Below are 15,109 nucleotides of genomic sequence, written 5' to 3'. Positions count from 1 at the left end.
TTAGGAACTTTTCTTTGGTGCAAAATGGGTTTTTAGATATTACAACAAAGTTATATATCTTTTGAAATTGGATTTGAAATGATAAACAGATTAACTGTGTAAAGCCAACAACATTTTATGCTGAAAGTGCTGCCTGAAATCTTTCTGGGGGAAAAGGTATCCAGTTCTGTTCTCAGTATGTAAATAAATGTGTTTACAGCCAACATTCCCTAAACAGTTAATTGTAAGCGTAATGTATAAATGTTTAGATAACATTTAACGTATTTGGGTATCTGAGACAAGTGTTTTAAAATGTCTAATCTTTGGATCCCCCCTCCAAAATCGCATAATGGTTCATTCCACTATTTGCCCGGGAAATGTCTGAAGGGACGCTCTCTTACGTCATCTTTGGCGTTGTGCAACCTGGAAAATGACGACTTTCAGGTTTGGATTTATCACTTTACTTGTTCAGAAATCATTTCATAAGTTTGTAAACATATGAGAACAATACAAAGTGCATAAAAACAGTCTTACCAGAGAAAATAGTACGTTTCTGTTGAAAGAATGTCGAAGTTGGCAAATATTACCAGAACGCTAATATCGCACATCCGCCATCTTGTTCCTTCAATTTCCAACGGCAGTAACTCAAAAAACTAAAACACAGTCTTAATTTTTTTTGTAGGAAACCTCTTATGTTTTTTAGTCTGCGCTGTCAAAGGAGCTTTACCAAATCTTCATAAACATGTCATTGAATATGAATGTATTAAAATATTGGTTTTGGTTCTTGTTCAGTCAATAAGTCTGTCAAAGTTTTGAATTTGGGTTTAACGTTTCATTAGTCTATGGAAGATAATGGAGATATTCATACAAGGATGAAGTTAATTTTTGATTGTAGCGGCTAATTTTGAAAAAGGCTACTATGTTATTCCACTTAATTTTTCACTACCATGAGCATTTTTAATCTGATATAATTTAAAAATTTACACCAATCAAACCTGGACTAGAGTATTCTACACAGCAGATTAATCCAAACTCATTTGCAAATTGTGAAACTTTTATTTGACTTTTGAAAGTTAAAAGAAACAGGCTATAGAAGAGTTTTTTGCACCCTGACCGTATTGGAACTGATCCAGATTAATGTAGCCCAGGTTTAAAAAGTTTAAGTATTGTAGTTTATAAACTAGAGCAGATTAAAGATAAGTTGTATTTTAAAATCCAATAATTTTTTATGTTTTTGGATTTCTGTGACTTGTTCCTAAATGTAACTGTCATTTTTTTTGTTTGTTTTTTAAGGTCAGAAGCCAAATGAAAACATGCATGTTAGCAGTGCCTGCATGAGTTGTGCAGATGTTTGCATCTTCTTATTCCGAGTGCCTGGTTGGTATTCCGTCAAAGTGTAACTTTATTGAGAGAAGTGAAGCAAACTTAATTTGTTTTTCCCTCTTCCTGTGTGTGCGTGCCTCCGTTAGTGTCTGATGGCAGAGCCCAGACTCGCAGCCAGTCGCCGGACATTTCTCTGTAATTGAGGTGTTCGAAATGCAGAAGATAAAGACGTGCCCGCCTGGATCTTCACTTCTCTGCACAGAGAGGAGGTAAACACAGAGCGGAGGCAGGTGGTGCTTTGGGAGAAATAAGCTAAACTTTGTGTTTGCCTTGCCCAGACTGGGATATGTTTTTGGTTTTACTCAGGCGGTGGTGGAAGTTTTGAAACTTTGTCGTGTTTATGTGATGGTTTGAGTTGTTCCTCTGCAGCTGTGTGTACTCTCACAGACCACTCGTTTGCTGTCCACTCTCCATCCATCTTCACCCCCTCACTTTGGAGACAGTCCTTCACTTCTTCCTCCCAGAATGCCTTTTTTTATTTCTGTTGGGTTATTCTAGTTTCATAGGCAAACATTCCCTCTTTTTTTATATATTTTCTCTTCGGTGCTTTCACCTCTCCTGATAAATCCTTCAGGATTTGGCGTGTGCACAAAGCAAAGCGGGTAGAGCATTAATTCCTGGCATTTCGGGGACTTGCCTTTGGCCTCGGGCAAAAATGACGGCGACCGCGTTGGTTTGGTCAGTGTTACTCGTTCCGCTCAAAGAGACCACAAGAACCGAGCCCGCTTTGAAGAGAAGAGTGCACAAACATGAGTGGGCACAGGGCTGAACCTCTCTACTCTATTTTAATCATTTCTTCCCTCAGAGTCCTTCTGGTTTGGACCCGAGTGCGGATGTTTGCTCTAGACCTGCTGCAGGAAAACTCCACCGATCTGATAAATGGAGGATTTATCAGCTCAGAGTTAAAAAGTGCATTTAGTTTTCTGTTGTAAACATAAAAATAATTTACGACTAAGTGAAGGAAAGGAAGCTGATGAAGAGGTAGAAGTGTGGCGGTGAGATGAGGTCTCCTGAGGAGACCGCTGGGAGGGGTGGCGATGAAGAGAGGAGGAGGAGGAGGGAAACTCCCTCCTGCTTGTGAACAGCTGCTCAGGATTCACTCGGCAGAGCGTCCACAGAGCGCAGAGTCGTCTCACCTCTGCTGGGAAATGAGAATCGAACCGGGACCGGACCGTTCCTGAGCCGACCAGCAGGTCAAAGTTCTCTTGGGGAATCCCTGCCGGTTCCAACTCCTTCCTCTCATTCTGGATCCAGGGGAGAATTACTCTAAACCTAATGACAACGCTCCCAAATTCCTCTCCAGCACCCACTCATCACTAAAATTGCTCCACATCTTTCACGTTTACAGCTTCAAAGCTTCTCTTTTTTTTGTCTATATTCACAGCAGCTCGAATAGCTTGTAATTATGCCGACTCTCATCATGCGCGCCTCTGTTGCTGCTGCGTGACTGAGCGCTGAGGGGAGAGGTGGATTTTCCTTCTGATTTGAGATTAGAGGTAAACAGAGCCGGCGCTCGTCTAAACACCTCAGGCATAAATCTCGGCTGTTTTTGTCTGCGGTGACTGAGCTGCAGCAGTTGGAGGAGAGCGGCGCTCCAGAAGGATGAACCTGCACCAGATCCTGCGGGGCAGACCTGGAACCAGACCCGGCCCTGGACCCAGCTCCACCCTGCTGTTGCCGCTCCTGCTGCTGTCCGTCCTGCTGTGGACCCAGCAGGCCGAGGCCGTGGTCCACTCCAGCTTCCGCCGGCTCAGCGGCCGCGAGAAGAAGGAGATGCAGAAGGAGATCCTGAACATCCTGGGCCTGCCGGGCCGACCCAGACCGCACCCGCCCCTCAGGCCGCCCTCGTCGGCGCCGCTCTTCATGCTGGACTTGTACCACGCCATGTCAGCCGACGACGAGGACGAGATGGCGCTGAACGGGCCGGGCCTGGGGAGGTACGGGGCGGCCGTGCAGGTCAACTACGCCGCGCTGCCAACGCTCAGCACGCACACGCCGCCGCTGGGGAGCGTGGTGAGCGAGGCCGACACGGTGATGAGCTTCGTCAACCTGGGTGAGTGGCCAGAGGCGGTTCTGAGGAGAGGTCCGATTTTGAACAAAACACATTTTTTATTTTGTCTGAAATGTCTTAAGTACAGCAAGAAAGTTGCTGAGTTGGCAACAGTGGGTTGTTAACTCCACCGGGTCACGTGCCGTCGTGACCGTCGGGCCGGACTGTCAGTCAAACAGGTAAAAGCAGAGCAGAAGAGGACAGCAGCTGGTTTTATACCTTTACTGAGGAAGATAAGAGTTTTGGAAAAGAAAATTTAGGAAATTGGCACAGATAAATCAGTGCACCCCTAGTTCTGAGAGTGGAGATAACCAACCTTTTAACATTTTGATGGGAAATTAGAATTGAATGCAACTATAATTAGACAATAGGTCAATAAATCTAATGATAAATTAAGACAAACTATTGTTTTTCTCTTTTCTCTCCCTAGATGACAAAAGTCTTCAGTTTGGTTCTTTGTTCTCTACTTCCCCTTTTTTAAGGAATAATTTTGTTTATCAAGACTTCATGATTAATTTTGTTTGTTTTGTTTTGCATATTTAAAGTGTTTTCATGTTCCAGTTTTAAATGTTCGTTAGAGTTTAAAGCTTATTGATCGTTGAGTAGAATAGAATTAAATATACTTCCTAAGGAGAAATGACTAATTTGCTTGAATAAAGTTTATTCTATTCTGTTAAAAAATCAATAAACTTTAAATCCTAATGAACATTTAAACAGGAAGACATTTTGAATATCAAAATAAACAGAAAAACCAATAAAATGAACATCAGAATGCGTTGTATGCCATTACCGTTATATTCCTTGAAAATGTTTTCAAAACATTATCGTTTATCGCGATAACTTGAGGTACAATTTATCGTCTTGCAAAATTAGTTATGATGACAATTTTACACAAACCTGTTTGCTTAAAGCTGCAGTAAGGAACTTTTTTAGAGTTGCTCTTTGATACGCTACAGCTTTTCCCCGTCAACAGATCCTGTTGGGAATGCTAAAGCTAATTAGCATAACCACCGCTGATAAACGGTTTTCCTGAAACGTTAAGTTGTTTCTCCAGCATTAGCGTATTTAGCAGCACAATCATGGGGTTGATTTACAGCGCTAAGACCCTCCTCCTGGCTCAGATTGGTTGTTTTTGCAGGAAGGACGTTGATCTTTTCTCATCTCATAACAAACTGTTACCACATGGTGGCAGTTTTAACATACATTTTAATAAAAGTTACATACTGCAGCTTTAAATGTTAACTGATGGTATTTGACACATTATGGAACCTAAAAAAATTGTTTTAAATAAATGTTTTATTTACTGTCTTTTCTGTTTGTCATATAATTTAAACAGAATCTCTAAACTGAATAAAAAATTGTTTCTGAATTAAATGACACTGAAAGACGACAAAAAATGTTTCATATTTTAAAACAAACTTCTTGTTAATCCTGTCGCAATAAACAATTAACTGCATGATAAATTAAAATGAGCTCAAAAATTAAATTCTGATGAGTAATATTTTTTAAGAGAGATTTTGCTTGGAGGCGTCAGAATCCATTTTATTGACTGTTTCAGTCATATGCTTTTTTTATTACTGCTAATTATGTTTTTATTTAGATATTTAGAATATGTTTCAGTTTAACGTTTATTAATATATTACTTGTAAATGGTTTCAAAACAATATCTTTGTTTATCGCAACAATTTATCGTCCAGAAAAATGTATTATTGTGACAGACCAACTTTTGTTGCCTTTTTATTTTGTTTTCTCAATGATAAGCTGAACAATTATCAGTGGATCTGATAATCCACTGATGGTGGATCTGTTATTTATTGTAGATAGAAAACATAAAAAACACAGTTTCAAATTTGCTCCATTCTAGAATTGAGCTCTGGATGGGCCGCCCGTAATCTTCCAAAGGGACAAAAATGGGCCCTGCGCCACACATTGGACACCCTGGATTAGTTTGAACCTCAGAGTTTGATCCCTTTGAATCTTTTGAACGTAAATTTTTTCAAGACGTCTCTAGGAATCGTTCTTTAAAAAAAATAATTGTTTTTTTACCATACAAGTTTATTTAGAAGCTGCTCTTTAAATTGTTTTAGCTCAATCAGGTCTTTTATGCTTCATAACGACGTTACCATCATAATAATAAAAATGGATTTTATTTGTAAAGTGTTTTTCTATAATCTCAGATACTTTTCACCAATCAAGTAAAATTGCAAACAGAAAAAATCATTAAAGGAAAAAAAAACATCACTGGACATTAAAAAACATTTGAGCATAAAACTAAATTTTCAGCACATAATGCTAATGCTAGTTAGCATATGCACCTATGATTGAGGATAAACGGTTTTCCTGTAACTGCAAGTTGTTTCTCTGCCATTAACACCTTTAGCAGCATGTTCACAGGGTTGATTGACAGCGCTAAGACCCGCCTCCTGGTTCTGATTGGTTTTCTTCAGACAACAATAGCAGCACATATTATCTCTCATGTTGCGCTGTCGAAACAGGGCGAGACTTGGCAAATATGTAAAAAAAAAAAAAAAACTTTTCTTTTTAAATAAATGACATTCTGCAGCTTTAAGCGGTTTAATTAAACTTCAGTTTGGTTTTATTTGTGGCCCTTAAGAACAAATAAAACAAAAGCGTTGAGCTAACATTTGTCGTAGAAATGAGCGCGATGCGAACCCGTTTCCAGATTCACGTTAAACTCAGCTTGTTGCATCACTCTGATTCTGGTGCGTCTGCCGCCCAGAACCTGTTTGGACCTCAGGGAGTCCGTCAGAACCGCTCAGCAGTCTGGTCGATGCCTATCTGTGTTGGCCTGAAAGCTAAACATCCTCTTCCCGACGGCTTCCTTCCTCCGGCTCCTCTGGGATTCAGACGCAGACTTTATCGTGGGAATAATTTGTCTCCTCTCCAGGCTTTTAATGAACTCTCATCATTTAGCAAAAAGGAAATTCATCAGTTGACTCTAAAAAAAATCTCATCCATTTGCAAACGATTGTTTCCCTGCAGAAAACGTTTTGTAAGGCTGAAAACGGCTGAACGGAGCCGGCGGTGGAGGTGGGGTGTGGGTTTCTGTATATGTCATGGGAAGAAACAGCTGGAGGGAATTAAAGGCCCCACTGACACACAACGGCCCGGATCGAGATGAAAATGCTTCTGTGGAGGAGCGTCTCTAAAAATACCGGGCAGGCCTGTAATTAGTGGTGTGTGTGCAGAGCAGCTGCTGCGGTCCACAGCAATAAGTGTCTCTAATTACCAGGCAGAGCTGCTGCTGCAGCCGACCAATCAGGGGGCTCGTCCTGATTATCCTCGTTTATCTGCGCTTTAATTTATGATTCTGCTTCTGTTTAATGTTTGGATCCCAGGCAGAAGATCTGAACCTTCTTGTGGGTTTATATTCCTCTGCTGGTTGTGACGAAAAGCTGAAGCAACGTTCTGTTATCAAAGAAGCTTTATTTTAGTTTTGACTCAGATTAAACTATAAAAAGTCCAGTTTTAGTTCAGGACGAGTGCTTCATATTTACGAGGTTCATAAAGAGACTGGGGAAAAAATGTCTGAAATTGGATATTTTCCAGGTCAAATGTGGAAAAATATTTCTGTCCATCTGTCTTCATCCACCGACCGTCTATCAGTTTGTCCCTCTTTGTTCTCAGCCTGCAGGTTTTAGTTTTTATGAGTCATTTTTATTTCATTTAAATATTTCTCATCTCTTCTAAAACAGAAGGTTTGGCAGCAGAAGTGCATGAATGTAGTGATTTCTAGTCCATCTTTAAAAAGTCTTTTACCTGCAAACTGACAGTTCCAGTGTTTTTTGTTTGTCTTAAACCCAGAGACCTTTGACCTTTGCTCTCTCTTTGCAGTGGAGCAGGAGCGCAACCTGCTGCAGACGCGTCCGTACTGGAAGGAGTTTCGCTTCGACCTGACGCCGCTGCCGCAGGGTGAGACGGTGACGGCGGCAGAGTTTCGGATCTACAAGACGCTGACGGTCGGCCAGAGAGCGAACCGGACGCTGCACATCTCCGTTTACGAGATCAAACGAGAAAACAGGAACAGGTAGATCCTCCAGCTTTACTGGATTCTTTGTTTTTATTGAACTTTAAGGCTTTATAAAGCCGAATAAATCATCTTATCTCTGAATGGTTTAATTGTGTGAATAAAAGAATCAGATTACAGGCTGTAAATGTATTGCCTATGGCGCCATCATCTGGTGTTAGTGAAAATATGTATTTGTTAGCAGCTCATTATTTCTCTGAATAATCTCATTATTGTTTGCAGTGTTTACACTGTTTCAAGTAGATGCATAATATCCTGAAACATGCAGATTCACTGAAGAAACAGGAAATCTTACCAAGTATTTTTTCTCTTTTCCAGTACAAACATCTTAGTACAGCTGAAATTAGATAAAAATAAGTTTTCTGCAGAATCTAGGAGCTTGTTTCAAGTCAATAATTCCTTAATATTTATTTTTTAAAAAGTAATAGTTCCACTGGCAGATTATTTCACTTCTAATATGGAAAACCAATGTTTTTCCCATATTATTAGTACTTTTATCAGTTTTAAGGAATCATGAACTTAAAACAATCTTCTGTATCTTGCAGAAAAAAAAGACTTATTTCAAGCACAGTAACATTTTTGCTAAATATACTTGGTAAGATTTGTGTTTTTGCAGTGAACTGTGGAACAAACAGTGGATAAAATAGTAAAAACATTTTAAACGTCAGTTTAGTTTTTAAATTGAAATTCATATGATGAGAAATGTTCAGAATAAAGATAAACGTCCACATTAAAAGCCTCAGTGGGCCGTGTTCGGCCCCCGGGCCTCGAGTTTGTTTCTCTGATGGCGTTTTGTGGTTCTGCTCCTGCAGGGAGTCGGAGCTGGTTCTGCTGGACATGCAGTCGGTTCCTGCAGGCCAGGAGGGTTGGCTGGCCTTCGACGTCACCTCTGCCTCCAACCACTGGCTGCTCCACCCGCGCAGCAACCTGGGCCTCCGCCTCTACGTGGAAACGGAGGACGGTGAGGCCATCGACCAATCGCACCGCAAATTAAAACGGGTTCTGTGATTTCCACTTGCCCATTTTTTTTTTTCTCTTTCTGGATGATGAAAGTCTTCAGCCTGGTGATTTTGGGTGCAGAAATGTTGGCTTTTCAGTAAAAATATCTGGACAGACGAGGTTCTAATTATTATAAAAACTTGGTTAGAAAATTATAAAAAATAAAGATTTTCCATTGAAACACATTTTTATCATTCTTTAACTACAGCTGGGGACCACAAAAAATCAGTCCAAGGGCCACAAATGGCCCCTGCGCCACAGTTTGGACTCCCTTGGTTTCCACTATCATTTTTTTCTTATGAAGTTCAGATTTCAGTCTCGGCATGAATGTTAACTTTTCCATTTTGTGGGTTTCCTCCATCAGATCCAACCAGTTCTTTAGCATCGGGTTGAAGACGATTGTTTGGCTGTGTAGATTTTTAATAAGTATCCTGACCGGGTTCTAGCAGAAGTTCTGGGTGTTTCTCCTTCCAGATCGCACGCTGTCGGCCAGCTGGATCGGCCTGGTGGGCCGCAGAGGCCCGCGCTCCAAGCAGCCCTTCATGGTGACCTTCTTCAGGGAGAGCCAGATCCCGTGTCGGCCGACTCGCGCCGTCCGGCCCAATCCCCGGAGGAAGAAACCCAAATACGACCTGCCCATCCCCACCATCCACGGTACAAACCTCTCCGTCAGGAAAACCCTTTAACTCGGTTCTGTTCGGTTTATAACTGGGTCGTTTGCTTCTCTTCAAGGTCGCGGTTCTGTGAGTAAAGGTCAACCCTGCAAGAAACACGAGCTGTACGTCAGCTTCAGTGACCTGGGCTGGAAGGTGAGTCGGACCACAGAAACATCAGAACATTTGGTTCTTCTGTTGGTCCAGAACTTCTGTACTGCAAGCTTAGAGTAACTAAACCCAAAATTAACTTCATTTGTTCAGATAAACTTTCTAAATTGGTCTTTAAGGCTTCAATCTTTGTTTCTCCACATTTTTTAAATATTTTACGTGTAAATGTGTTTTATTTTACAATATTGGCCTAAAACCGACTCAGTGCTGCCCTCTGTAGGTCAAACTGTGGCTACTGCAGTTAGTTTCCTATTGGTTATAATGTCACTCAGACACGCCCCCTGGTGGCGAGACAGGAGTTAGAATAGGGAAATATACCCATCATTGTATACAGATTAAAAAAAAGGTAATTTTCTGAAAGGAAAAAAAAAACATTCAGATCAATAATTAAAGCAAAAATGTCCAGAAGTACCTGATCACATCAACCCAGATTATTTCCTTCCTATCAGGGCAGAATGAGGGATTGGGATTAATGGTGTTTTTGATTTTGAATTTTCTGTATTTATTGTTTCTCTGAAATCATGCTGAACTGGTGTTTGGTTCTGTTCAGGACTGGGTTCTGGCTCCGGCCGGTTACTCCGCCTACTACTGCGACGGTGAATGCATCCATCCAATGGGCGCCTGCATGAACGCCACGAACCACGCCATCATCCAGCAAGTGGTCGGTACACTGAGCCCAGAACCGAAACATTTCTACAGATTAGCTCAGATTTCGATCAATTTTCATGTTTAAATATTTCAGAATAATTTTAATACATCTGAATAAAAAGAAAAAGCAGCTTTTCAGATTCACAATGGCTACACAGAGCTCCTATCAGAGTAAATTTCACATCATTTTTTATGTTTTTGTGTTAAAAGATGTTAAGTAGACAGGAAATATAAAAGTATTTCAGGGTAATTATATGTTACTGGAAAACATTGCCAGTGAAATGCTATTAAACCCACAATTGAAAAGGAAAAAAAACTGCTATAAAAACATCCACTTTTTTGAAAAATCATTTTCCTATTTATAAAAATATAACTATATATCCCACAGTTTGGGAACCTCTGCTGTAATGGATTCGACAGTAAAAATCATCTGATCATTAATCAATACCGTAACGTTCTGCAGGTCCACCTGATGAAACCAGACGAGGTTCCGTCGGCCTGCTGCGCCCCCACCAAGCTCAGCTCCATCTCGGTGCTTTTCTACGACGACAACAACAACGTGATCCTGAAGAAGCATCGCAACATGGTGGTGAAGACCTGCGGCTGTCTATGAGAGGAAGAGGAGGCCGCCCTTCCTCCCTCTGCCGCGACATGAACTCTGACACGGCAGGTCGGTTCGCGCTTTAACTGCTGCTTTAGGATCCAGTTTGTTGCTTTCACATAGATTTATCGCAGGCATTCAGACTTTTATCTATTTAAAAACAGATTTAGTTTTCTACAGAAGACGTTATTTTACTGTAAAAAGAATAAAAACATTAGATTTGATTACAGTACTGTTCCAGTTGCTGCTGAAGGTCAGGCAAATGATGCTTTCTACAGTTTGATGCCTCGTTTCTTTTAAAATGTTTTTGTATGTGAAGAATCTATTAAACTGTAATAGAAAATGTAGTTAATGGTGATGCTTTATGTATAAAAGATCTTAAAAGTTAAATATATTGATTGCTTTATTGAAAATGTAAAAAAAAAGTACAGTGAAAACATTAATTCAGTCTTTGGGGGCAAATTTTTAACATGAAATCTGCTTTTTGTTGCAGTGGAAGAATATAATTGGTGGAAAAACTGAAATCTGTTACACTAAAAGTTAGTTACATGTAATAAATATATATTTTTTAAACATGGGGGCGGGGCTGCTGGTGTTTGTCTGCCCAGGTTTCTGTTGTGCGTCTCCCCCGTTGTCCACTGAATACTGACAGGTCCCGAGTTCAACATCGCCCAGGCAACGCAGCCGAGTCGTCTGTGGTCATCGTGGTTCTGCAGATAACAGGAATGATTCAGAAAAAACCATCCAAGATATAAACACTGGATGATTACAAAGTTTGTCTTTCTCGTTTTCTTAGAAGTATAAATAAAACATTGGCACATCATCACCTTCCTACTATGACCCAACTCGCATCTCTTTCTAAAAGTCTGACAAGGCCATTGTTTTAGGAAGGTGACCATGTGACATTTGACTCAAATTTATTGAAACCACTGGCAGGTTTTACAGTTTTTATAGCCGTTTCCATTTACATGCAATTTGACAATGAAAAAACAATGTAAACATGCCAATTCCCATAAATCTCTTCAATTAACAAAGCTGCAAAGGAAACACATTTTGATCATGAGTCACATCATCAACAACCAGCTGTTACTACTGGCCAAACGACAAAGACAACAGGAAGTGGTTGGAGGATCAACTGAACGGTTTTTAATCACTTTTTGCATCAACAAACTTATTCATGTGTGAAATTATGTTTTATCAACAGTAGCAGAACGTAGTCAAAGTTTGTGATGGAAATGCAGCAACTGTCTGTAAAAGTAATAATTTGAATTGTTTTTTTTTTTTCCTTAAACAACAAATTAATATCAGTTATTTAAACCTGTGGTGTCCAAATGTTTTCCCCTCAGGACCAAGTGCAGTTTGGTGAAATAAACAAAAAACCTCATTGTACCGTCTAAACTTTTTATTAAAAAAAAAAAACTATTTTCAAAATGTCAAATTTTGCAGCTAAATGGTCAATGGAAACACAGCTACAGTTTCTTAATTTGTTTGTTTTCCTACTGAAGAAAAGGAGCTCAATGTTTGTTCTAGTCTCATTTCAAAACTGTAAAAAAATAAACATCCTATTTATTAAAGATGCTTTTGATTTATAAAAAAATTTTGCCCTAAGAAATTAAAAACTGTCCATCTTCATCAACTAAACAGAGCTTGTGGGCCAAATTTGCCCTAAAACTTGGCCACCAAAAATCTTTGAGGGGCATAAATGGCCCCCAAGCCACACTTTGACCACCCCTGATTTAGACCCTTCTTATAAAATGAGTTTTATAATTCCAGCTATGAAAAGTCCTCACCTTCACCCATCTTCATCGTCTCAGCGGTCCGTTACGCCTGAACGTCGGCCAGCTCCGGAGGCATCGGAGACTTTGGGTGTTTGCTCTCAAAGTGCTGCTTGAAGGTTTTCGGGTCGGGCATCTGGGTCTGAAAGAACCAGAACAAACAGAAGAACTTCAGATTTAAAGAAATGGTTCACCAGTTGTTAAAACAGAAAGAGCAATAATCTGTCTGGACGTTAAACAACTCGTGGCTCATTCTGTCTACACAGTTTCTGTAATCAGGTCTGGGTTTTGAAGAACTTGTTGGTACCGACCCGACAGACCGGGCAGGTGTGGACCAGCGCAGCCTTGGCGGCGGTTTTCTGGTCAGCACCATGAGATTTCTTCTTCTCTGCTGCTTTCTTTGCGTTCTTTTGCTGGGACTGAATCTTCTGCTGCCCACGAGCCATGGCTCTGCGCTTCAACCTGAGGAGGAGGAGGAAGAGGAGCAGCGACATTAAAGGAACTTCATCATAAAACAGAGAGACATTAAACCTCTGGAAATGTTATGTTTAAACTGCAGTTTGGTAATAAAGTTCAAAATAACTTAATTAAAAGACCTTTTGTTCCTCACTTTCTAAAGTTAAATCAAAATAACTTTTCTTGTTTTAGGTCACCAAAATGTTTTATATTTACTAAAATGTCAGAAAACTTAATGGGAACATTTTTTAAGAGATTTGAAACTAAATTTTCTTAGTATATTATGTTCAAGCATTTAATTTCAGGGGGAATGTCATTTACTTTTATTACCACGATTTGTTTGGATGATGAATATTTATTATTCCTAATCACTCAGTATTTTATTGATCCATGTAGCTGTTGTCTTATATTTTATAATTGCCCAAGTTATTTAAATTGGGCAATTTTTCAATAGCAGTAATAAATAACTCATATCTCCAAACTGTTGGGGTGAAAAAGTTTAAGTCACTTAAAAATGTTTGGAAATGTTTGAATATTACTGTGGAGATACGAGTATGAACCCTGAGAAGATAATTTACTGGATTTTAACCAAAAGGTTAAAGGTAAATCTGAAGTTTACAACACCAAAACAAACCTTCAGCAGTAAAGATACTTAAAACTAATGGTGATAAAGTGATCCAGTTATAACAAAGGTATAAAATTTGTGAAATTGGAAAATAGAGAAATTGGAGTTTCTCTTTTTGTGTGGTATTAGTAACCTTTCCTCTAACCGTAAACAGCTTAATAAAATAAATATGAAACATATTTCATACCACAGGTTGAACAAAACTGCTAAATCTTTCACATATTTTGTTAACTCTTCAAATCTGAATTTGCAGTTCATTTCTGGAGATTTTGATGCCTTACAACAAATTACAAATCCAAAAACATAGAACGTAAAAAAGACCAAATAAGCAAAATACAGAGCTGTTATCCTGCTGATGATCATTTAAAGTAAAACTTTGTTTATAAAGCACTTTTTACGATAAATATAAAAAGTGCTTCAAATAAACATAGAAAACAAATTTAAGCAGATTTGAAAATATCTCAGCTTACCCAGACATTTTTTTACGTCTTACCATCAAATATTTCGTGTTGGACACAATGTCGTAACATCTATATCAGAATTTATTGTTCTTATGTAATATTTACGTTATCAGAGAAGCTTAATTTTGGGGCTTTAACGAGCTGTTAATCTACAATAATACAAAAAATAGACTCAAATAGAACTCTGCATGTTAAAAATGCTTGGTTTTCCGAATTATTCTATGTAATAATTTCAAGAAATACAGCTTTAAATAAACATCGAAAACAGTCCTTAAGCTACTATTCAGACGCCAACTTCAGGGAGCTAAGTTAGCACCGAGAGAGAAATGGAAACCCGGCTACCCGTTTAACTACTTTTATCCGTTTTGAGTAATTCAAGCCCAGACATCTGATGCTGTTTTAATATACATTTATTAAAATGTCTAGTTTGATAAAAACTACCGTGGCTCAAAGCAGGTTTTTTTTTTCAACCGGCGCCGCCTTGAAGCTAACGCTCCTAGCTTAGCAGCGCTAAAGTTTCATACAGCTCAAAGTTAGTTTATAGCTCAATATCCTTACGTTTAAATGATAACAGTGGATGTGCATGTTAATTTCAAACCGGAATAACGTTTAACCGGAGCTATTAAGAAAGTAAGAAGCTCACAAACTCGGTGAGGTTTACCTTCGAGAGTCGACTCTCTTCTCTCCTTTCGTTGCTTTCCTTCTTTGAGAGCGAGTAGTTCTCACCGCACCCAGAATCCACGAGCAGAGCCCTCTAGCTGGACGGAGGTGGAACTGCAACCCAGGTCTTCCACATAATTCCAGAATAAAAAAAAACAAACGTTTTAATAGTGGCACAAATGACACTAATGACCCCAAAATTTCACGTTTTAATATTCGAAAACCTTTTTCATTCATTTTAATATCAGCAATTTAAGCCTTCAACCATAAAGGCTTAAACTGATCAAGATCACCTTTGATCTTGCAAATTTACAATTTTTCACAAGAAAATTTCTGTTACGATTATATTTAGTGGATTTTCTTTATCTATTTATCCAACTCACTCAGTTTCTAGAGTTTCTGATGAAGAACTCTAAGATCAGAAAAGTATACATTGCATTTCTGTCCAATGATTCAAGATGTCTGAAATCAAAAGGTTCAGAAAAGGAAATATTGTATACGCAGTGAAGAAACTCTAAAAAATCTTTAAGAAAACAGGCAGAGAAACAGAAGCAGTCATGAATGGATCCAAAAGTTGAAATCCTACATGAGAAAAACCAT

At 39.2% G+C, this 15,109-nt stretch overlaps 2 protein-coding genes across 3 annotated transcripts; one reads left to right on the top strand and one right to left on the bottom strand.

Moving 5' to 3' along the window:
• The first annotated feature begins 1,115 nt into the window (after window positions 1-1,115).
• On the top strand, window positions 1,116-11,105 carry bmp8a (bone morphogenetic protein 8a). 2 transcript variants are annotated; one of them, XM_088010502.1, is made up of 8 exons: window positions 1,116-1,571; window positions 2,747-3,415; window positions 7,268-7,460; window positions 8,273-8,421; window positions 8,934-9,113; window positions 9,192-9,268; window positions 9,834-9,944; window positions 10,395-11,105. In XM_088010502.1, the coding sequence occupies exons 2-8, from the start codon at window positions 2,965-2,967 to the stop codon at window positions 10,542-10,544; spliced, it is 1,311 nt and encodes a 436-aa protein (XP_087866628.1). In that variant the 5' UTR covers window positions 1,116-1,571; window positions 2,747-2,964; the 3' UTR covers window positions 10,545-11,105. The 2 variants fall into 2 exon arrangements, with proteins under 2 accessions (XP_087866628.1, XP_014857481.2); XM_015001995.2 differs by lacking the exon at window positions 1,116-1,571 and having other exon boundaries at window positions 2,245-3,415.
• On the bottom strand, window positions 10,918-14,667 carry LOC106927168 (transcriptional regulator ZNF706). Its single transcript, XM_015002567.2, has 4 exons — window positions 14,511-14,667; window positions 12,619-12,769; window positions 12,323-12,449; window positions 10,918-11,242 (listed from the first exon to the last, which is right to left on the bottom strand). The coding sequence occupies exons 2-3, from the start codon at window positions 12,751-12,753 to the stop codon at window positions 12,354-12,356; spliced, it is 231 nt and encodes a 76-aa protein (XP_014858053.1). The 5' UTR covers window positions 12,754-12,769; window positions 14,511-14,667; the 3' UTR covers window positions 10,918-11,242; window positions 12,323-12,353.
• Window positions 14,668-15,109: the final 442 nt, after the last annotated feature.

This window comes from Poecilia mexicana, unplaced genomic scaffold (assembly GCF_051168715.1).
Source record: "Poecilia mexicana isolate PSO_F unplaced genomic scaffold, ASM5116871v1 scaffold_11, whole genome shotgun sequence".
NCBI lineage: Eukaryota > Metazoa > Chordata > Actinopteri > Cyprinodontiformes > Poeciliidae > Poecilia > Poecilia mexicana.
The sequence above is the reverse complement of the archived record's forward strand: the minus strand, read 5'-3'. Positions and strand labels throughout refer to the sequence as shown.